The sequence below is a fragment of the Dendropsophus ebraccatus genome, chromosome 11, assembly GCF_027789765.1.
Source record: "Dendropsophus ebraccatus isolate aDenEbr1 chromosome 11, aDenEbr1.pat, whole genome shotgun sequence".
NCBI classification, from domain to species: domain Eukaryota; kingdom Metazoa; phylum Chordata; class Amphibia; order Anura; family Hylidae; genus Dendropsophus; species Dendropsophus ebraccatus.
This window is the reverse complement of record NC_091464.1, coordinates 13679962-13703155: the sequence shown is the minus strand read 5'-3', so window position 1 is coordinate 13703155 and position 23194 is coordinate 13679962. Positions and strand designations below refer to the sequence as shown.

The window sequence follows — 23194 nt, the reverse complement described above, 5'->3', positions numbered from 1 at the left end:
TCCTGGATAACATGGTCATGTCACTTCCTGGATAACACGGTCATGTCACTTTCTGGATAACACGGTCACGTCACTTCCTGGATACACGGTCACGTCACTTCCTGGATAACATGGTCATGTCACTTTCTGGATAACATGGTGATGTCGCTTCCTGGATAACATGGTGATGTCACATCCTGGATAACATGGTGATGTCACATCCTGGATAACATGGTGATGTCATGACCCAACTCCCAGAGCTGTGCGGGCTGTGGCTGCTGGAGAGGATGATGGCAGGGGGACACTGAGGGACACAGGACACTGGAGGGACACTGAGCATCCCCCTGCAATCATCCTCTCCAGCAGCCACAGCCCGCACAGCTCTGGGAGTCGGGTCATGACATCCCCATGTTATCCAGGAAGTGACATCCCCATGTTATCCAGGAAGTGACATCCCCATGTTATCCAGGAAGTGACATCCCCATGTTATCCAGGAAGTGACATCCCCATGTTATCCAGGAAGTGACATCACCATGTTATCCAGGAAGTGACATCACCATGTTATCCAGGAAGTGAAGCCTTGATGCAGCAGTAAGTGCAGGGAAAAAAGCACTTTATAAGCATTTCCTGTAATAAGTATATATTGGGGATTTGTATAACTTTTGGGGGGAAATACAATACTTAAACAAGAATTTTCGCTGGACTTCTCATTTAAGTGTTAAAGGGATTTTCCAAGCAAAACATACTGATGAGTTATCTACAGGACAGTTCATCAGTCACTGCTCTGTGGTGCAAAGAGCTGGCACATCCCCTATCAGCTGCTTATTATTGCTATACTATAACACATGCTTTAATCCAACATTGCTGCTGGTTTGTTGGGACTAATAAGGAGGCCTCACTGTAGTCAATTCTAGAATGGTCTTATAGACAATTCTTTGATAGGATCACTCAAGAACTGTGTCAGTTCTGTCCCATTATTACTATAGAAGTCACATTCTGCACATTGCCGGCAGTCCAGCATTCTCGGCTCTGCCATTGTCAGCCTGCATGCATTATTTATAGTCTTCCCGGTCAGATTAGAATCTTGAATATAGAAGGTCGGTGACAGTTCCGCTCTCCTGATTATATGTCTCTGGTCTGGGTTATGACAGAGCTATAAATACTGTGTACAGCCTGCCAACTGCAACACAGCCAAAGCCATCGGCATTCCTCTGCATAACGGACAACAAGTATATATATATATATATATATATATATATATATATATATATATATGCTGATGAGGCACTTATATGTATGTAAACACCACTGTCCCAATATAACTCATCTACTCAGTTTTGCATTAAGCAAAGAGAATCCTGTATATGAACCTGTATGGTACCAGATGAGACTGAAAGAACTAACAGATAAGACAGCTATATCATCTATATCAGCTATTGTGAAGAGGTGATGTATAACAGTGTATTAAATCATTAGCTGTTGGGCTCGCATCACTATTACACATAGCTAATCATTTTGGTGTGGGACCTAAAGACACGATCAGCTGATCATTGTCTCTATTACATGGAGCGATAATCGGCCTGATTCAGCAGATTATCGCTCCGTCTAATGGGCCTTAATCTGCAGCTTTGGGGTCACCTTTAATGCTTTCAAACCACATTTCCAGGATCTTACCACTTCCTGCCAGCTCCACCATTTCTACAATCCTCTTCTTTCTCAACTTTGATTCATCTGAACTACTAGTACATGTCCTAATCATCTCCCATTTGGTCTACTGTAACCTCCTGCTCTGGGAGGGGTTTCGACCCCTCCCTGAATCCAGGTCTCCTCTCACTCCTCCCTTGCTCCCTGCCTAACACATTCAGTTTACATTGTTACCCATGACATACATGGCCGTCCACAACCTGTCCCCTCCAGACGTCTGTGACTGGATCTCCCGATACCGCCTTTCATGTAACCTCCGCTTGTATCCTCCCTTAAATCCGCACCTCACACGGCTCTTAGATTTCTCCTGTGCTTCCCCATCCACTGGAACCCACTACCTGGACACATTCGCTTCTTATAGCCACAATCAAGACTTGATATCCCATCTCTTCCGGAAACCCTACAATCTAAAATACCCTCACTGTCTTGTACTATGAACAGTTGCTGCATTACCTGCCCACAGATGAGCGCTGTCTTCTTCCCCATATTGTTTCCCTCCTCTCCCCTTGTAGAATGGAAGCAGCCCCCATGGGCAGGGCACCCACTTCTCCTCTATCAGTCTGTTATTTGCATTCATTACAATTACATTTGTTTTAGGATATGTATTTTAACCCCTTATTATTTATATTTTTTGCAATATATATATATATATATATATATATATATATATATATATTGCAAAACTCATAGACGTTTAGGGTTTAGACAAAGCAATGTCATCACATCTCAGGGGGAAAATGCCTTCAGGCAGGGGTCTCAGGGACGGTCCCGCCACTCACCACATACTCCTGATTAAATTCCCCCTTGCCCCATGCCGGATTTTAAAAATGGCCGGACATCTCCTTTAACAATGATTTTAGCTTTAGCTCAAAAGATGCGATCATTGACACACAATCGATTTTTCCATCGTTGCCTGCATTCACACAAAACCAATATCGTTTACATTCGGACAATATAATGATTTTTTACACCATAATCGTCCTGAGTAATAGGGCCCAGTGGCGTAGCTACCATAGAGGCAGGGTAGGCGGTTGCTATGGGGCCCGTGCAGGAGGGGGCCTGGGTGAGAAGGTAAGAGCGTGTACTGCAGTCTGACCCAATGTTTACTTACTTGCTACAACACAAAAAAGGGTTAACAAGCAGAAGACAGATCTCTGCTTCACTGCTCTGATAACCTCTGTTCTCCAGCTGGCAATTAAGTAGAAATGTGGGGGTTATCAGTGCACCAGCATTAACCCATATTATATATATATATATATATATATATATAGATAGATAGATAGATACACACACACACAGTGCTTTGTGTTGTGCTTAGGGGAGGGGGGCCCCTTAAAACATTTTGCTATGGGGCCCCGTGAATCCTAGCTACGCCCCTGATAGGGCCCATAGAGATACTTAGGCCTATCCCCTCCTCTGAATTACTAACTGGCCAAACAATTGGGCCACCCATTCCGAGGAGAATTAGGACTGATGGAAGGTAATAGCGGGATCAGCTACTGGCTATGATACATATCACTACTCTGGGCTTCTGTAGTTCTCAGGTCGGGTACAGATACATTTCTTTTATGTACTAATAATAATAATAAATGTGACATCTGAGACAAAACTAAACATTGAAATAATCCTACCTCTCCCTCGGCCTGTGGAGAAGCAGCGGAAGATCACCATGCGCATGTCCAACCCCTCCTGTACCCAGATTTTATTCATGATGCGGATCATCTGCAAGGTCAACATGTCCTGTCGAAGGTCATCTCCGCACTGGTGAACACAAGTATTTTAATAAAGATGAAGTCAAATTAAAGTTGCCATACTTCAGCATGTTTCAGTTCATTGCCTATACAGTGGCACCTTGGGTTAAGAGTAACTTGGATTAAGAGTGTTTTGCCAGAAGAGTTCAATTTTTTAAATTGTGACTTAGTGTGGGGGAGGGGCATGGTCTGCATAGTGGGGTCTACAGCCCTGTACTCTGACCCAGGAAGTCTCCCTCACCTTCCAAATCATAGCAGATCCACCTCAGGCTGGGGCTTACATCAGGGGACAGGACTGTGGGGGTAATCTCTGCATAGCTGTAACCCCTCTCTCCCCGGACAGAGAGTGCTGCTTGTATGTGCCCACATGTGTCCTGCTCATTCCTTCATGCTCCCTGCAGTCTCTGTCCGCCTTTGTGTTTCCCATGCTCTCCATTCCTGCTATAATGTGCCTGCACTTACACTCAGCTATACACACTGCTGGTATAATCTTCCTTCACTCACACTCAGCTATACACACTGCTGTATAGAAAGGTTTCTGTCATTGTCCTCCTGTAGCTCTCTATCAAAATACTGACTCTACATGGTATTAGGTGCCTTAAAGGTAAAGTCCGCCAAATAAATTCTTTCAAATCAACTGGTGTCAGAAAGTTATATCGATTTGTAAATTTCTAGTATTTATCAGCTGTTGTATGTCCTGCAGGAAGTGGTGTATTCTTTCCAGTCTGACACAGTGCTCTCTGCTGCCACCTCTGTCCATGTCAGGAACTGTCCAGAGCAGGAGCAAATTTAAGTTGTACAACTGTTTTTATTTGGAAAAGTTTGTTAAAACCTAACATATATTGAAACAGAAAACCTCTCCTGCTCTGGACAGTTCCTGACATGGACAGCAGAGGTGGCAGCAGAGAGCTCTGTGTCAGACTGTAAAGAATGCACCATTTCCTGCAGGACATACAGCTGGAAGACTGGACATTTTTAAATAGAAGTAAATTACTAATCTGAATAACTTTCTGACACCAATTGATTTGAAAGAATTTTTTGCTTAGAGTTCCCCTTTAACACAATAGGTGGCAGAACAAAGCATATTTTAAGTTAACAATTGGGTTTACTGCCCTAACCCTGTATCTGAATACCCTGTGGATACAGCAAATCGCATTGTTGGCTCCTCTTGCCATGTAAACTGCATTGACAAATAGAACAGTATAGAAATTAGGAAGTCCCAATAATTCTCTGAAACATGGCAACCATTGCTGACCCAAATACGGAACTGAGAACATTAAATCCCAGCTAGGTAGTGCCGAGAAGCAATGACTGCAAACATATAAACATATTTACAGATGGGACAAGGACACTTCTTTATGTTCCTGGAAAGGTAATAAGAGCACGAGTTGCATTTTCCTGTAGGACAGGTTTTTCAAGTTCAGAAGTTCACTTATAGGTGAAGACCACATTCAGATGCGGCAAATTTGTTGCATACACCAACAGGGTGTCCTGCAGGAAGTGGTGTATTCTTTCCAGTGTGACACACTGCTCTCTGCTGCCACCTCTGTCCATGTCAGGAACTGCCCAGAGCAGCAGCAAATCCCCATAGAAAACCTTTTCTGCACTCCAGACTGGAAAGAATACACCACTTCCTGCAGGACATATAGCAGCTGATAAGTACTACAAATCTCTGGCACTATATTTTTTGCTTAACTACCCCTTTAAGTCTTCAGCACAGACTGTTCCTAATACCGTACGTAAAAAACACCTTTTATTTCAGGTTTATGCTCCCTGCACAGTAGATACCTTAAATATAATCGGAATATTCTCTCCCAGAGGATCCACATTCTGGAAAGTGAGTTTAAGCGGCACAGCATTGGAGTTAAAGTGTGAGCAGCCCTGGTGAAACAAATCCAGCGTCTGGTTAATAACAGGTGTAATAAACTTATTACAAATCTTCAAAACCAGAAGAAGCAGTAATAGTGACGGTCAAAGGCGGCGAGAGCCAGAATTATGGCGCATAAGATATTAGTCAAAGACAATGAAAATGTGTGTCACAGGTGTCAATGGGGCGTGGCTTGGCTGAAAGTAGGTGTGGCTTAGTTTTAAAAAGGGCATGGCCTAATTACACAGCTGTGTGCCAAATTTTGGGGCACATTTTTAGCCTAAAACTAAATAGACTTCTAAGTCACTGAGGTTTAATCTGGTGCACGCTTAGACTTGTCTAGTCTAAGCTCCCCTTCACACGTGTGGTAAATTTATCCGTATTTTTTTTATCAGGAAATCCAGATACTGCAAACTTCCAGAACCATAGGGCTCTATTGGGTACCAATTCCCTCCAGGATTTTTCCTGAAAGGTGTCCATGCCGGAAAATAGTCCTGGAAAATATAGAACACGTCCTATATTTGTCTGGAATTCTAGCATGGATGTTCTGAATTCTGGATAGCTTCAGATGCACATCCGGAATCCTGGATGCATTGCATGGCAGCCTAGGGCAGCACTGCCGGGTGCTGACACTGGCCCTTCAACTGTACCTATACAGTAAAATGCAACACTGTGATTGACAGGGCCAGGAGCTATTTCCTTCCGACCCTGTCAATCACTCTTGTGGCCAGAGGCAGCATTATACCTCCAGCCACAAGAGGCAGCATTATACCTCCAGTCACAAGAGGCAGCATTATACCTCCAGCCACAAGAGGCAGCATTATACCTCCAGCCACAAGAGGCAGCATTATACCTCCAGCCACAAGAGGCAGCATTATACCTCCAGCCACAAGAGGCAGCATTATACCTCCAGCCACAAGAGGCAGCATTATACCTCCAGCCACAAGGGGCAGCATTATACCTCCAGCCACAAGAGGCAGCATTATACCTCCAGCCACAAGAGGCAGCATTATACCTCCAGCCACAAGAGGCAGCATTATACCTCCAGCCACAAGGGGCAGCATTATACCTCCAGCCACAAGAGGCAGCATTATACCTCCAGCCACAAGAAGCAGCATTATACCTCCCAGTGTTGCACCTCCCAGTGTTGCACTGTGGTTCACCTGGCGAGGAGCCAATTGGCTCCCTATCCTGTCAATCACTTCTGTGGCAAGAGGCAGCATGATATCTCCAGCCACGAGAGCGAGAAGCCAGAGGAGGACATCACTGCAGCCGTGCAGCAGGTGAGTATGACTTTTTTTTTTCTCCTACATTTTAAGGCCAAGATAAATGGTTTCCTCCATTATAACCACCTGATTAAACTTAACCAAAGAGCTTGTACTTCCCGAGTGCTGTGAAGAAGCTTAGGGATGGATGTAGGACTACGGCTACACAATGCCATTGTAGTCAATGAACCAACATAATTCATGTGACATGCTCTACATCTACAAGCTCTCTGACCTACATAGCTAAATATACGGAAACATACCTGGGGCACAATTCCTTTGACAAGCAGGCTGGGGCTTAGTGGGAGTCGACACGATCCATTCAGAGTGAAGAATTGCTTGACATCTTCTAAGCCATTTTTCAGGATTTCCTATGGAGAAGAACCAGGTCTATTTGTTGTCGGATACTGGAACAAGTATAGAATTATTACTCCAAAGCACAACCTGCGGCCCTCCAGCTGTTCCAAAACTACAATTCCCATCATGCCTGGACAGCCTTTATCTACGCAGGTATGATGGGAACTGTAGTTTGGCAACAGCTGGTAGGCCTCAGTTTGTAACCCTGACTCCCCCAACCCCCCCTTCCCCATATCCCCCCCCCATTGTGTAACTTGACTGAAATACTTGATATCCCGCTTACGTGCACATAACAAGGAAACTATGGCACTTACAGGTCTGGATGACGGAGCTCCCTCCCGAACCTTCTGCGCCAATTTCGTTAACGTGTTTACCAGCCAACACTGCCGGTCAAACTCTTCTCGCAGACCCTTCCCGCAACAGCAGAGCAGAGCGGCGAGCAAGTACTGATAGCGGATACTGAACTGGGAATCCTTCAGACAGTCCTTCAGCAGCCTGTATAAGACACAGTGTAATGTATAACCTGCACAATATCCATGCATATGCCTAATACTAAAGCATAGGCCCAACTCTCAACACATTCGTTCGTGGAATTAGTCCACATAAATAAAGTGGAACTAAAAAATATTTTACATTTTTTTTAGATCTACTGGTACCAAAAAGCTATATAGATTTGTAAATTACTTCTTTTTATAAATCTCCAGTGTTCCTGTGCATATCAGCTGCTGTATGTCCTGCAGGAAGTGGTGTATTCTCTCCAGACTGCTACCTCTGTGCATGTCAGGAACTGTCCAGAGCAGGAGAGGTTTTCTATAGGGATTTGCTACTGCTCTGGACAGAGGTGGCAGTAGAGTCAGACTGGAGAGAATACACCACTTCCTGCAGGACATACAGCAGCTGATAAGTACTGGAACACTGGAGATTTTTTAAGAAAACTAAATCTATATAACTATATAATGCAGGAGTTCCCCTTTAAGATGCTTGATAGATACATAATGTGCATACATATCATGCACTCTCCATTCGATACAGCATGTGCTATAGCTCAGAGCCACATACACAACTATCAACACAAACAGTAGCCTCTGAACCAATAATATATATATATATATATATATATATATATATAATCAAATACTTACCAGAAGAAGTAGTGAGTGATTCTTAAGTCGCAGATGGCTCTCTTCAGTAAGAACCTGACAAGTGGACTATCCAGATAGCATTCATACTTCAAAGCCTAAGACAGGAGGATACAGGGTAGATGATTGAAAAGCAACAAAACAATCTCCGGATAATCTCTGGATAATTTCCTTTAATAGAACAGACACTCACCTGTACAAGCTGTGGCAGGTAATCTAGGAGCTCGGCGTCCGGTATCGTATCGATCCACTGCACCGCTGTACGTCTTACCTCCTGATCAGGGAAGCTGGTCACATAGAAGTAATATTATACAGCAAATGGGATGACTACCTGGTGCTTGTTCTATATTATGGACGCCCACCACAACTCTCCGTATTATGGACGCCCACCACAACTCTCCGTATTATGGACGCCCACTACAACTCTCCATATTATGGACGCCCACTACAACTCTCCATATTATGGACGCCCACTACAACTCTCCATATTATGGACGCCCACTACAACTCTCCATATTATGGACGCCCACTACAACTCTCCATATTATGGACGCCCACTACAACTCTCCATATTATGGACGCCCACTACAACTCTCCATATTATGGACGCCCACTACAACTCTCCATATTATGGACGCCCACTACAACTCTCCATATTATGGACACCCACTACAACTCTCCATATTATGGACACCCACTACAACTCTCTACAATCTACATGTGCGGTCATATTAAACCTTTTACCCAGTTAATTAATATGAAGTTATTAACATCATCTACAATTCCTTATTATGTAATCAGAATCAAAGGACAGAGCTCTAAATTCTAATTGGCATGTCCCCCTTATCATAAACAGAGCATCACAGAGTATGACTATGATCTATATGTATCCTTTATCCACACAATACAATGCAGATAGGGGATAACCTTTGACCTATTTTGTAAGCCCTGACAAGGACTGTCATGTGTAACATGCTACAAGCATAAAAAGAAAAGCAATAAAAGTACTTACGTGGCATGAAGGAGACCAAGAGCATCTTGGTGTTTCATGTGAGTCCACTGACTAAGTAAAGCGTAAATGTCTGGAAGACATGACCACTGCCAACTAGGTGCACTGGCCAGGAGCAGCGGGAGGGAGCTAACCTCCGAGTGACAGTAATAACGCATCTCCCACAGCTTCTTCTTATCTGCATCCGTCAACCTAAGAAACAGATAGAAAAAAAGGCTCTAATGTAGAAGAATAGAGCAACAATGACAGCAAATGATACTGATAAATGAAGAATATGAATCATTTTCAGCTTTTGAAGTTGTCTTTGATCTATCTCTCTCTCTCTCTATATTATATTATATCATAATATATATATATATATATATATATATATATATATTTTTTTTTTTTTTTTTTTTTTTTTTTTGCTTTACAACAGACAATTTGAATAAATTATATGCATTTCCTGTAAGAATATCCAAATAAATTTTAGGTTCGGATTGGGTTAGGTTCTATTGGGCACCGACACCCTTCAGAACTTTTAGTGAACGGCGTCCAAGACAGAAAATAGCTCCTTAAAACATAGGACATGCATGGCACAGATGCCCCATAGGACCCAATGGGGGCACTAAGAATTCCGGACAGCTCTGAATGCACATCCATTATCTGTTCGGAATTCTGGATGCATTGCATGACATCCTGAGCAAGTGCCGTTCGATGCAAACGCTGGCCCTTTTAACTGTATATGCGCCTAATCAGGACACATATAGTTCAATTCTGCACTGTGATTGACCAGGCCGAGAGCCATTGACAGAGCTGGGAGCCAATCACTCATGTGGCTGGAGGCAGCAATATACTTTCAGCCATAAGAGGCTGCTACCTCTCCCCTAGCCCTGCAGCTCATGAATGACATCACTGGTGTGCATGCAGCGCCAAAAGAGTGAAGGAGAAGCTGGAGGGAAGCACCACAGTAGCCTTCAGCAGGTGATTAAGTGTTTACCCCACCTCCCCTCCATTTTAACGGCCAGGAAACAATGATGGTTTCTTAAAGGCTCCGGTAAGGCTTCTTGATCAGTGTTTCCTGACTGTAAAGATGGCCACGAATGTGCGAAGGGCCCTGAAATATCCTGACTGCCTTCCTATCAGAAGAGCGATAACAGAGGTGTATGGCTGGCATACCGTTTGTGTGAATCCCTCTACTTATACGAGTGTGGATCCTATATCAGCCACTAGAGGGCAGCATAGACCAACCATTCGGCCTGACCAGCACTCCCACATGGACAGGTTCATCTCCCAGATGATGTTCACTCAGTGTCAATTTCCTCAATCACATTTCAAACATTTACAATAAAAAAAATAGATTTATACAAATACACACTGTATATATTTTATATTTATATATTATGAAACTAAATGCATTAACCAGTAAATAAAATGCCTGACAATAGATGAAATCCTGATGATAATATAAAGCCCCAGTAACTACAAGCACATAAACATGATCCAAAGCTCCTTGGAGACGGGCGGTCTGAGCTGCCACTTGTGAGTCTCAGTGTCGGAGCGGTCTCAGATGACAGGGGATACAGGCAGAGGCTTTGTGTAACCCTGATACAGTCCCCTTTTTCTTGCTATATTCCCAGGCCGCTCTGGGTGTTGAGTTACCATCAGACAGCTGCGACATGCATGGGAGTATGTGTAATACATGGATCACACCCGTCACATGTTCGGAACGGCTCAGACATCTGGAGTCCGCAGTTTGGGGACAAGGATACAGAAAAGAGAAAGTATAGAGAATGGCAGCATTTGCAGGTTATCAATATTTCAGAATTCAAGGTTGATGAATAACAGGACTTGCTTCATAGGTATAATGTAACTATAGTGCCCTTAGGGGTAGATTGCAGCAGGGTTTTGAAGAATTGCACTACTAGGCCTGGCCACCAGGGGGCACATATCAATTCCCTGTCTGACACAGTGCTCTCTGCTGCCACCTCTGTCCATGTCAGGAACTGTCCAGAGCAGCAGCAAATCCCCATAGAAAACCTCTCCTGATCTGGACAGTTCCTGACATGGAGAGAGGTGGCAGCAGAGAGCACTGTGTCAGACTGGAGAGAATACACCACTTTCTGCAGGACATACAGAAGCTGATAAGTACTGTAAGCCTGGAGATTATTAAATAGAAGTAAATTACAAATCAATATAACTTCCTGGCACCAGTTGATTTGAAAGAATATTTGTTATAGTGTTTAATGATCAGTCCTGTATTTCCTTGTCCAGTATATGGAGGTAATAACTGTCCATAGCTCAGGCAGTATTATTCTTATTTAGAGATAAGCTTTAGTGTATGTAAGGAAGGACATTTCTAAGGGGGAGGTAGTAAATATAAAATATTATACAACATGTTCCTTGAGTAAAGCAAAATGTGAATGGCTGTGAGAGAAAGCCCTTCACTAGAGGACGCAATGGATATTTAAAGGAGAACTCCAGTTAAATAACTCTGCTCAATCCCCATCTATAATCTAAGCTTGTGTGTAATAGGTTCTTATTACATGAATTGGTCGCTTTGTCTGCAGCACATCCTGACTCGCGCCCTGAAGCTGCAGAAAATCCTCACTGCCTGCTCCACTCTGTCTCCTCTCCTCTGTCCTCCCCCTCCCTTCTGAGACACAGGTCACATGATCCTGTTCCTTCTGTTGCCAGGCAAACTGTAACACCTCATCTGTAACCCCACCCACCACTGACATCACAGAGTGATCACTTGGCCAAGGATGGGGAAACAACAGCCTCTCCTGAGTAGTATAGGGGAAAGGAGACACTGTTGTTTCATCTCTCTCTCCAATCTTTCTATGTAGATGAACAGATAGATGGATAGATAGATAGATAGATAGATAGATAGATAGATAGATACTGTGCAAAACAGAAGGAGCCAGTGGTGGGCAGATACTACAAGACAGAGGCAGGTACCTGGCAGTTGGCTCTGAGGTGCAATGCATGATGGGAGATATAGTTTCATAGTGTAAAACTGGGATCTTTTATAGAAGTAATATGGGGGCTAGGAGCAGTGTAGACAAGTTGGAAAGGTATCAATCAGTGGGTGATCGATGAGTGCACCTCATTTTTTTATTGTTCCCTTTTAGCTTTAGAATCCTGGAACTTACCAGTATAAGGACTCCTTCTGCATGGCCTCCCGTAACTTGCTTCTATCCTCCTCGAGCAAGCTGGAAATATCGTATCTAGGGCTAAAAGCTTCACTTTCTGGTTTTGTGAATTTAACATCAAAAGCCGATGTTGGAAAGTCAATCTGCAATATAAATAAAAGAGCTAAGATATCATATAGTTAGACTGATAAACTCCAACAACAAAAAATCCAAAAACAAAAAAGTTATATAGATTTGTAATTTAATCCAGTCTTCCAGTACTTATCAGCTGCTGTATGTCCTGCAGGAAGTGGTGTATTCTTTCCTGTTTGACACAGTGCTCTCTGCTGCCACCTCTGTCCATGTCAGGAACTGCCCAGAGCAGCAGCAAATCCTATAGAAAACCTCTCCTGCTCTGGACAGTTCCTGACAGGTGGTAGCAGAGAGCACCAGCAGACTGGAAAAAATACAACACTTCCTGCAGGACATACAGCAGCTGATAAGTACTGAAATACTTGAGATTTTTAAAAAGAGGTAAATAGAGGTAAATTACAAATCTATATAACTTTCTGACACCAGTTGATTTGAAAGAAAAAGATTTTTGCCCAAGTACCGCTTTAATTTTGTATATGCATCAAACACCAACTGATTTGAAAGAAGAAACAAAAACTTTTTATTTTTTATTTTAACACTGGCTGAACCCTAAAAACATAATGAGAATAAAGCCAGCAAACGTGACCCTGACAGAGTTGCTTCCTTACGTCGGTCATTCACTGGTTAAAGAAGGGAAGATTGGTTTCAAAGTCTGGTTTTACAATTGGAAAAAAAAAAAGTCTCCATTATTGAACTCAAAAGTTCTTTTACTCTCTCAGCTTCCTGGCAAAAAACCATTTGCAGCTGTTTTATATTCTTACTTTTTCCCTTTTTCTTAATCCAGGGAACTGCTACTCCGAATCCAAACACCAAGAGTGGAGGACGTGGCACACGAATGCTCTTTAACCCCAACTTGTAGCTCCATTAGGTGACTGTGGTTCCGTTCTAATGTCTATAGGGCCATGGCCTGTCATAGAGAACCATACTCTAATGTGGGACTGTCTGAGGACCACCCTAGATGGGGGAAGGGGGGCTCCTGATGAAGCTGCTGGGCTGCCCATCCCCGGACCACCTGGAAGCTGAATTACATGTTCGCTTTTTTAACTCTAAGTACAAGGAAAGGGGAAAAGACGTGTTCATAGAACAATGGTTACGGCTGAGCACTCTGGGCAATGCTTTTTGAGTCCCCTATACATATACAGATATAGCTGAAGTGCTGCAAGAGAGTTTATGACTCCAGATGCCAATTCCCCAATGATGGACTATAGTAGCCTGATAAATCCCACCAATACATGATCCATACGCGAGTTACCATGAGACTCATCTAAACATAAAAATCTCAAGTCTTGCAGTACTTATCAGCTGCTGTATGTCCTGCAGGAAGAGGTGTATTCTTTCCAGTCTGACACAGTGCTCTCTGCTGCCACCTCTGTCCATGTCAAGGACTGTCCAATGTATGAAACCTTATAGAAAATGACAGTTCGGGATCCACTGTGGATCTGTCCTGTGTGAATCTAGCCTTAGGAAGAATGTTTAACGTCCTTAGATGTTACCACTGGCTACAGAGCAAAAACCCAGAAGACCCTTGTAATGGAGCACGGGCTCTGGCAGATCAGTAATCAAATGCAGATTTTGTACAGTTTGCAAATTCCTCAAGTACAATGATTGACGGAAACAAAGAAAAGTGAGGACATGTTTCTGGGAAAATACACAGAGTCATGGAAAGAACCCAACAGTACACAACGGCCATCAGCAGCAGCAGAGATGAGAGACAGAGGCCTGTGATTCACCCATCAATGACAGATCAGGGTGACCAGAAAGACATTTATTAGGATGCAGAATTCCACCAGTAGAGGCAGCTTTTATTTTTATTTTTCTAGCCGGCTTACCCCGTTGTATCACTGCGTGATTTCTAGATACTTGGTTCCCAACTTTCAACAATTCAGCTACGGATTTAGTAAACCTATACAAATTTATATCAATTTTCCCTTCCCAAAAAAGGGTGATGTGTGGACTAATGGCAGCAAGTATTTTTACTTTAAGGGGTACTCCAGCAAAAATTAACTGGTACCAGAAAGTTATATAGATTTACTTTTATTTAAAAATCTCCAGTGTTCCCATACTTATCAGCTGCTGTATGTCCTGCAGGAAGTGGTGTGTTCTTTCCAGTATGACACAGTGCTCTCTGCTGCCACCTCTGTCCATGTCAGGAACTGTCCAGAGCAGGAGAGGTTTTCTATGGGGATTTGCTGCTGCTCTGGACAGACATGGACAGAGGTACACCCTCCGGAAGATCTAAAGGCCCTATTCCACAGAACGAATGTCGTTCGTATCTGGCCGATACGAACGCTAATCCTCCCGTGGAATAGAGTGCAACGATCAGCCGACATCTTTTATGTCGACTGATCGTTGCAGTCGCTTGTTTTTCAACATGTTGAAAAACAAGCGACTGATACAGCAACGATCTGCTGCCGGCGCTCCGTTGAATAGGAGCATCGGCAGCAGACGCTGCTGTATCCTATGGGCTGCCCGGACGATCAGCGATCCTCCGAGCAGCCCCCCCCCCCCCCCCCACAGCTCCCCACAGCCATTCCCGCACTCACCCGCTCGCTGCAGCTGCGTTGAATAGCGGCGGCAGTGAGCGGGGAACGAGGAGCAAACGAGTGCTGAGAGCGCTCGTTTGCTCCTCTAGACGGCCCGTGGAATAGGGGTATAAGTCAACGGTCCAACATGGAAAGGAATAAAAAAATTGGGAAGCGATCTAACGACCGCTGCCAAATTTTTTAATTTTTTATGCCTTTCATTGTAAGAATATAACACTGAAATGTGAACATGCATAAGGGGGCAGGTTTTGGGGGTGTCAATTACCATTTACCATAGCAGTAACAGTTCTGCAACAGCTGGAGGACTGCAGGTTCCCCATCCTTGGTTTAAAGCTCAAGTTATTATAAAATATGATATTTTAACAAACAAGATGATTGATTTTATAGTTGTCTAAGAGGTTGTCCAGGGAAAATTAAAGGACGACTCTGAGTGGACAATTTTTTGTAAAAGTGCTGGGGAGGCTGAAAGAAATAACATGCTCTTACCTTCCCCGCTCCAGTGCTGATGCTGCGCTACGGTCCCAGGATGTAGATCCGGTTTGTCATGTGTCAGGGCTGCTCAGCCAGTCAGCGGTTGTAATGGGGTCCCGCCTCGGCTGCTGACTGGTTCATCTTCTTTAACCAAGAAGCAGCCGGGGACCTGGGGAACCAGAGCAACAGTATGCAGCCACCAGCACTGGAGCCGGGGAGGTAAGAGCATGTTATTTCTTTCAGCCTCCCCCTCCCCGGCACTTTTACCAAAAATCACCCTGCCTGGAGTTAGGATAGGGGACTCCAGATTGCAGATTGCAGGGGGTCCAGACCTCCGTACCCCCCACTGATCTCCGTATCTCCCCCCACCCCGGCTTCTTTGTTATGAATACAGCCGGGGCTACGACAAGTGACCCGCGACTCATTCCCATGGAGATACTGTAAATAGCCGAGTAAGTACTTTCAGGCGGCTCCATAGGAATGAATAGAGTAGGGGGTCACGTATCGTACCTGTGCCTGTATTCATAATACCGAAGCCAGGGGCCAGATACGGAGATTGGTGGTGGGGAGGTACAGAGGTCAGATCTCTTACTTGTCTCCAATCCTGTGGTTAGGGGACAAGGTAATTTTCTCTGGAATACCCCTTTAGGGTACGTTCACACTTACCAGATCCACAGCTGATTTTCTGCAGCAGGTTTCATGTAAATAACTGAACACAGCATCAAATCTGCACCATCAAATCTGCTGCGGATCTGCTACGGATCCTGTAGGTGTGAACGCACCCTTAAGGGTTTTAGTCTCTGAAGCAATGGCGGTCTATTTCCTCTGCAATTTCTGGAATTATCACCAGCTTCCCTCGGGAAAAAAAACATCAAATACAAGAAAACAAGATACAGCAAATACCGGAGCAGAAAAACATGAGGCTCCTGCCTGCACATTGTTTCTATAGGGTTTACCTGCAGGATGGTGCTGTCCGGCTGGTTCACATTGGGTGTACTGAAACTTGTGCTGCCATGTTTTGTAGTCGGCCAGAGACCAAGTAAACGACGGCCACAGGTTAAAAGTCTTCAGAATAAAAGAAACACAAAACATTACTGTATCGAAGGAAGCAACAGGGCTGCAGGTTATGAAATAAGAATATGGTTACTCTCATTGCCTGAACCAAGTAGCTGAAATGCTTGAAAAGAGTTCCCCAATGATGTACTATAGTAACCTGATAAACCCCACCAATACATGATCCATACGCAAGTTGGGTCGACTTCCATTACTTATCAGCTGCTGTATGTCCTGCAGAAAGTGATGTAGTCTTTCCAGTCTGACACAGTGCTCTCTGCTGCCACCTCTGTCCATGTCAGGAACTGTCCAGAGCAGGAGAGATTTTCTATGGGGATTTGCTACTGCTCTGGACAGTTTCTGACATGGACAGAGGTGGCAGCAGAGAGCACCGTGTCTGACATGGACAGACGTGGCAGCAGAGAGCACCGTGTCAGACTGGAAAGAATAGACCACTTCCTGCAGGACATACAGCAGTTGATAAGTACTGGAAGACTGGAGATTTTTAAATGGAAGTAAATTACAAATCTGAATAACTTTCAGACACCGGTGGATTTGAAAAAAAAATGTTCAGCGGAGTACTCCTTTAAGGAACCTCCCTCTTGCTTTCCTTCCCAGATGAGGAGGGGATGTGCTATCAACAATGGCTTAAGTATACAGAATCCTGGCGAATCGGTCGATGAACAAATAAATTATTTATTGGTTGATCGCTACTTATAGTACTATGGACACTCTGCCTAGTACGGCCCTTGGACCCCGCCATTCTTCATACAATAAGCCATTTTGATATTCATCATTCCGGTGAAGCAGAGGACATGTCCCAGGGAAACCAGATGAAAGGAATTGGATGAAAGTGAGCGTTTTATGATGGATAATGTTAACAACTTACTGCCTGGAGTTGAAGAGGGGAGTGGTGACCCAGCCCAGCGGCTGAGGGTTGCGTCGCTGCTTGCTGGCTTCAGAGGAGCTCCCAGGGGGGGGCACGGGCACCGCATACAGGGTGATCGTCAGGAGAGTCTCTCGTGGCAGGTGGTTTATCTGCACTGGAAAACAGATCCTGCAGAGGGAAATAACAGGCAGGTAAAGCACAGCTGTCTCCTATAATACACAGCAGCTTTATCCCATAGGTTTTATAGGGCTTCACTTCTATGTACACAGCTCAGTTTGTAGCCGCGATGTAGTAACAGAGACATGAGGACATGATTGAAGCCAGGATGAGGACAAACACATGGAAGCCATCAATGTCATAGTTACTGATCATTACACAGCTCTATAAATACCCCAGCAGACAGAAGACGGAATGATGGATGCCATATATCATACATTATACAGGTATATAGTATGTCCTGTGTTATATATACCTGCTAAAATCAACATATCTGGGATCATTGTAAATGGCTTATTATCTGCAAACTGGATTAAAGGAGAAGTCCAGTGATTTATACAATCCGGCAGGGGTAGGCAGGAAATTGATTACGAGTACTTACTTACCTCTCCCTGCGCCTGTGGTGAGTGACGGGAGCAGCCTCGGGACCCCTGCCGGAAGTCATTCCCCCCCGAGTTGTGATGACGGGGAAAAGATCTGTCACGGCTGATGGACTTACTGGCTAAGCGGCCAGTCCATCAGCAGGGTCGTGATGTCGGGTCCCATGGCCGCTCACCGCAGGCATGGGGAGAAGTATGTTAGTACTTGTAATGTATTTCCCACCTGCCCCTGCGGGTGCCGGGTTTATAATCCGCAGGATAAGGCTCTAATACACGGAATGATTATCATGCGAAAGTCTGTCAAAACGATCAATCGCCATCGATCCCCCATTAGGTGTAATAGGGTTAAGCGAGAGCACAATGTACACAAAATCCTTAGATTGTCGCCGATCGCGGTCTTTCAGCATGTCGTAAAATCGTCCTTGGTCTTTCACTGATAATTTGCCAGTCCATTTGTGTAATAAGAAATCTTTCAGTCTTCGGGGAGTAAATAACCATTTTCTTTCACCACAAACGATTAGAGACCGTATAACAACCGCAAAAATGATCGTTCATAATAGCAGTCAATGAATGTAATAACATTAGACTCCTTCCCTACTATATGGATATTTCCGATCACCTTGTCAGGTTTTTGTACGATAATCGCTGCGTGTAATAAGGCCCGAAGAGTATGATCTGTAGCGGCAGACGGGCAGCAGGACCCACTGTAATCCCGATGGGGCTGGGTCACAGCAAACCCGTCCACCTCACTCCTAGTCTGACAAGTGATGAGAAGCTGTAACCAGGTCTTACCAGGCTCTATCCCGGTGGGCTCTGACCCTGCTTACGTTTGCCTATTATTGTCACCACCCTGAACCAGAAGCCGTCTTTAAGCCACTCTCCATGCAGTATAATTTACATAATGTTATCTGTATTCCTCAGGTTGGGATGATTACAACAATATCCAATTTCTATAGTTTTTGTCATGTTGTGCAACTTAAAAAATTACTTTTTTTTTTTAATGAACCTGCTCAGGGGGCACAGTGACGGATGGAATCAAGGGTCACAGAGCGTGCCCAGTAAGATCTTCCTTTCATGTCATATAGGCTATAGGGTAGGCTATACTATCAGGGTATACTATCAGGGTAGCTGACAGGTCCTGCAATAAAGCACCTCTAGGAAATGTTTTGGCAATATTGCAGTAAAAAACTAAATCGATTGTTAGGGTATGTGCACAATGAGGAAAAGGTGAGGAATTGAAGAGGAATCCGCTCTTATTTCAGCTTGAAATTCCTACTGTAGAACATGAACAGAGCAATGTCCTATTATGTTCAATGGGATTTCCACTCTGTTGTTCACACTGCAGAATTTAAGAGCAGAATTTTCTCCCGCAGATCTGCTTTCCGTCCAAAGGCCTAGTTCATACTGAGCAAATGCGACGGAATTCCACGGCGGAATCCCAGCGTGTTCAGCGTCCTGCTGTGAGTGAATGAGAGGGCGCGCACGCTTCCTCCCCTCTTCTCCCAAAGACGTGGCATGTCACTTCTTTGAGCGGAGAGCGTCGGGAGTGGACGCGCACGCCCTCTCATTCCCTCACAGCAGGACACTGAGTGCGGCTGAGAATTCCGCTGCTTTTGCTCAGTGTGAACTGGGCCATAAAATTGAGTCAACAGGATAGGTGGCCAGTGATAGCTGCTAGATAAGCATTTTTATGTTTTTTTAGGTTTACTTTCCTGTGTCACTGTAGATGGTGAAAATCCTACATTAACCCATCAAAGGGAACCAGTCATTAAACACTGACAGGTTTCCTATCGCAGCAATCTATTATTCCCTCTAATTATCTCTGTCTTTACAGAGACATCACAGCCAACAAGGTCCGGAATCATCAGGGTGCTCCGCCAGCCCTGACCAACAGATCTCCCTCTATACACAAAGGGAAAGCCATTAAAGAGTGAATCATAGCAACAGGGAAATCTGTCAGTGTTTCATGCTGCCCGAGGTTCGGACACCATCTACAGATAGGTCCCCTATAATATTCAACGTAATGCATTTTTTATGGAGGTCACTGGCTGTGACTTTCTAGAGCACTATGAGTTGAGGTTGACGGAGTCAGGCTGACATGGACGAGGAACAGCTATTTCTGTGATCGCAGAAAAACCCAACACAGAAACAGGCAAGGCTGTGCTCCCCTCTAACTGGGGCTACTACTATGGCAGCTCCAGTATAAGGAAAATGTGCAGCCCCTCAAACGTTTTTTTTTTTTCACCTTTTGAAGGACACTTTTTTTCTAAGGTGTACTCTGGCAAAAATCTTTCAAATCAACTGGTGTCAGAAAGCTATATAGATTTGTCATTTACTCTTCTATTTAAAAGTCTCCAGTCTTCCAGTACTTATCAGCTGCTGTAGGTCCTACAGGAAGTAGTGCATTTTTTCCAGTCTGACACAATGATCTCTGCTGACACCTCTGTCCATGACAGGAACTGTCCAGAGCAGGAGAGGTTTTCTATGGGGATTTGGTGCTGCTCTGGACAGTTCCTCACATGGACAGAGGTGGCAGCAGAGAGCACTGTGTCAGACTGGTAAGAATGCACCATTTCCTGCCAAACATAGTATGGGAATACCTCAGATAAATAGAAGTACATTACAAATATATATAACTTTCTAAAACCAGTTGATTTGAAAGAAAAAAAGATTTTCCCCGGAGTACCCCTTTAATAATAAAATAAATAAAAAGTAAAGCACTATGGATTTGTCAAACATGGTGTAGAGTAGAATTGTCTTAGTTGCCCCGAGCAACCAATCAGATTCAGCCTTTCATTTTCCTAAGAGTCTGTGAGGGATAAAAGGTGGAATCTGATTGGTTGCTGGGGGTAACTGAATCAATTCTACTTTACACCATGTTTAATAAATCTCTCCCATGTGTCAGGATAAATAATAACGTCACAAGCAACATTATACAACACAGACCCATGCCTAGAACAACCATGGCGTCCATCCCAAAGACATTGCAGAAATGGTCGGCCTAGCCTTCACTGCAAATGTTCAATGATATAGAGTATGTGGGGACAATACATATACATACTGTGTGTGTGTGTGTGTGTGTGTAAATGTGAGATGTATATATATATATATATATATATATATATATATATACACACACACACACACACACACTGCAGCTCTGTCTGTATTCTTCATGACAAGCTGGTGGATGTCTCCACTGGACAAACAGAAGAGCTGAGCCGGTTATTTTAGTCCTCAGCTGGAGGGGTAATAAACAATAATTAAGTACAGGATTGGAAATCATAAATCACGCTATTCACGCTGGATTCTATTACCGATGGACTTTCCCGTTCTCCAGGATTTCCCAATTGAATCCAGCCGCTCAGTTACGACATGCCGCATTACCTTACTGACTGGCTGCCCTCCCCGTGCCAGGCCTGGTGGGGTTAATCTTGGTGGCAATCAGATCCAAAAGCTGTGGGAACCACGGGGAACTCCCATATCTTCCGATCCCTTTAAATCAATCCCGAGGTTACATGAGGTTCTGCTCATAAAAGTTTCAGACTGAGAAAAGTTCAGCACTATGTGGAAGCTGGCCGCTTCCCTCAGCCCTGCAGAGCGTCAGCTGCTCGGCTCCCTCCCTGCAGCATAGTGTATTTATATCGCTCTATATAGGAGATCGCTGATCCAGACCTCATCAGCTGTCAGATCCAGAGGGATGGCGGCTATCTCCACCTTTCTCGCCCGTTGTAACAAGTCCAACTCTTTTCTTTTAATCCCTGTTCCTCCACTTTTCCTGCCCCGTCTTCCTCGTTGCTGCTAGAAGGCCGTCAGGCACGTTCTAATTTTATCTGCTTTCCATATGGTTGGGCAGGGAGGGAACAGGGCCTGTTCAATGACGGCTATTTTGGGAGCACAGCTGAGATTTAAGACCCTGTGGGGTGCAGAAAACAACGGCACTTCTAAAGGACAGGACCCTGCCTGGGCCCTGCTATGAGACGACAGTCCCCGGGCCCTGCTATGAGACGACAGTCCCCGGGCCCTGCTATGAGACGACAGTCCCCGGGCCCTGCTATGAGACGACAGTCCCCGGGCCCTGCTATGAGACGACAGTCCCCGGGCCCTGCTATGAGACGACAGTCCCCGGGCCCTGCTATGAGACGACAGTCCCCGGGCCCTGCTATGAGACGACAGTCCCCGGGCCCTGCTATGAGACGACAGTCCCCGGGCCCTGCTATGAGACGACAGTCCCCGGGCCCTGCTATGAGACGACAGTCCCCGGGCCCTGCTATGAGACGACAGTCCCCGGGCCCTGCTATGAGACGACAGTCCCCGGGCCCTGCTATGAGACGACAGTCCCCGGGCCCTGCTATGAGACGACAGTCCCGGGCCCTGCTATCAGGGGACAGTCCCGGGCCCTGCTATCAGGGGACAGTCCCGGGCCCTGCTATCAGGGGACAGTCCCGGGCCCTGCTATCAGAGGACAGTCCCGGGCCCTGCTATCAGAGGACAGTCCCGGGCCCTGCTATCAGAGGACAGTCCCGGGCCCTGCTATCAGAGGACAGTCCCGGGCCCTGCTATCAGAGGACAGTCCCGGGCCCTGCTATCAGAGGACAGTCCCGGGCCCTGCTATCAGAGGACAGTCCCGGGCCCTGCTATCAGAGGACAGTCCCGGGCCCTGCTATCAGAGGACAGTCCCGGGCCCTGCTATCAGAGGACAGTCCCGGGCCCTGCTATCAGAGGACAGTCCCGGGCCCTGCTATCAGAGGACAGTCCCGGGCCCTGCTATCAGAGGACAGTCCCGGGCCCTGCTATCAGGGGACAGTCCCGGGCCCTGCTATGAGGGGACAGTCCCGGGCCCTGCTATGAGGGGACAGTCCCGGGCCCTGCTATGAGGGGACAGTCCCGGGCCCTGCTATGAGGGGACAGTCCCGGGCCCTGCTATCAGAGGACAGTCCCAGGCCCTGCTATCAGAGGACAGTCCCGGGCCCTGCTATGAGAGGACAGTCCCGGGCCCTGCTATCAGAGGACAGTCCCGGGCCCTGCTATCAGAGGACAGTCCCGGGCCCTGCTATCAGAGGACAGTCCCGGGCCCTGCTATCAGAGGACAGTCCCGGGCCCTGCTATGAGAGGACAGTCCCGGGCCCTGCTATGAGAGGACAGTCCCGGGCCCTGCTATGAGGGGACAGTCCCGGGCCCTGCTATCAGAGGACAGTCCCGGGCCCTGCTATGAGAGGACAGTCCCGGGCCCTGCTATGAGAGGACAGTCCCGGGCCCTGCTATCAGACGACAGTCCAATAATGCAATAAGAAGCAGCAAGACA

At 45.5% G+C, this 23194-nt stretch overlaps 1 protein-coding gene across 1 annotated transcript in view; it reads right to left on the bottom strand.

Annotated features, from left to right (window-relative positions):
- Positions 1-23194, bottom strand: part of PIK3C2B (phosphatidylinositol-4-phosphate 3-kinase catalytic subunit type 2 beta) — an 89682-nt gene that overhangs the window by 21878 nt on the left and 44610 nt on the right. Inside the window, exons 13-22 of the mRNA XM_069944655.1 lie at positions 17294-17461; positions 16308-16416; positions 12206-12348; positions 9075-9263; positions 8256-8349; positions 8066-8160; positions 7238-7418; positions 6830-6937; positions 5223-5315; positions 3315-3444 (exon numbers count right to left, since the gene is read on the bottom strand). Of these exons, the coding sequence (XP_069800756.1) occupies positions 3315-3444; positions 5223-5315; positions 6830-6937; positions 7238-7418; positions 8066-8160; positions 8256-8349; positions 9075-9263; positions 12206-12348; positions 16308-16416; positions 17294-17461 (1310 nt within the window). The remainder of the gene's footprint in view (positions 1-3314; positions 3445-5222; positions 5316-6829; positions 6938-7237; positions 7419-8065; positions 8161-8255; positions 8350-9074; positions 9264-12205; positions 12349-16307; positions 16417-17293; positions 17462-23194) is intronic.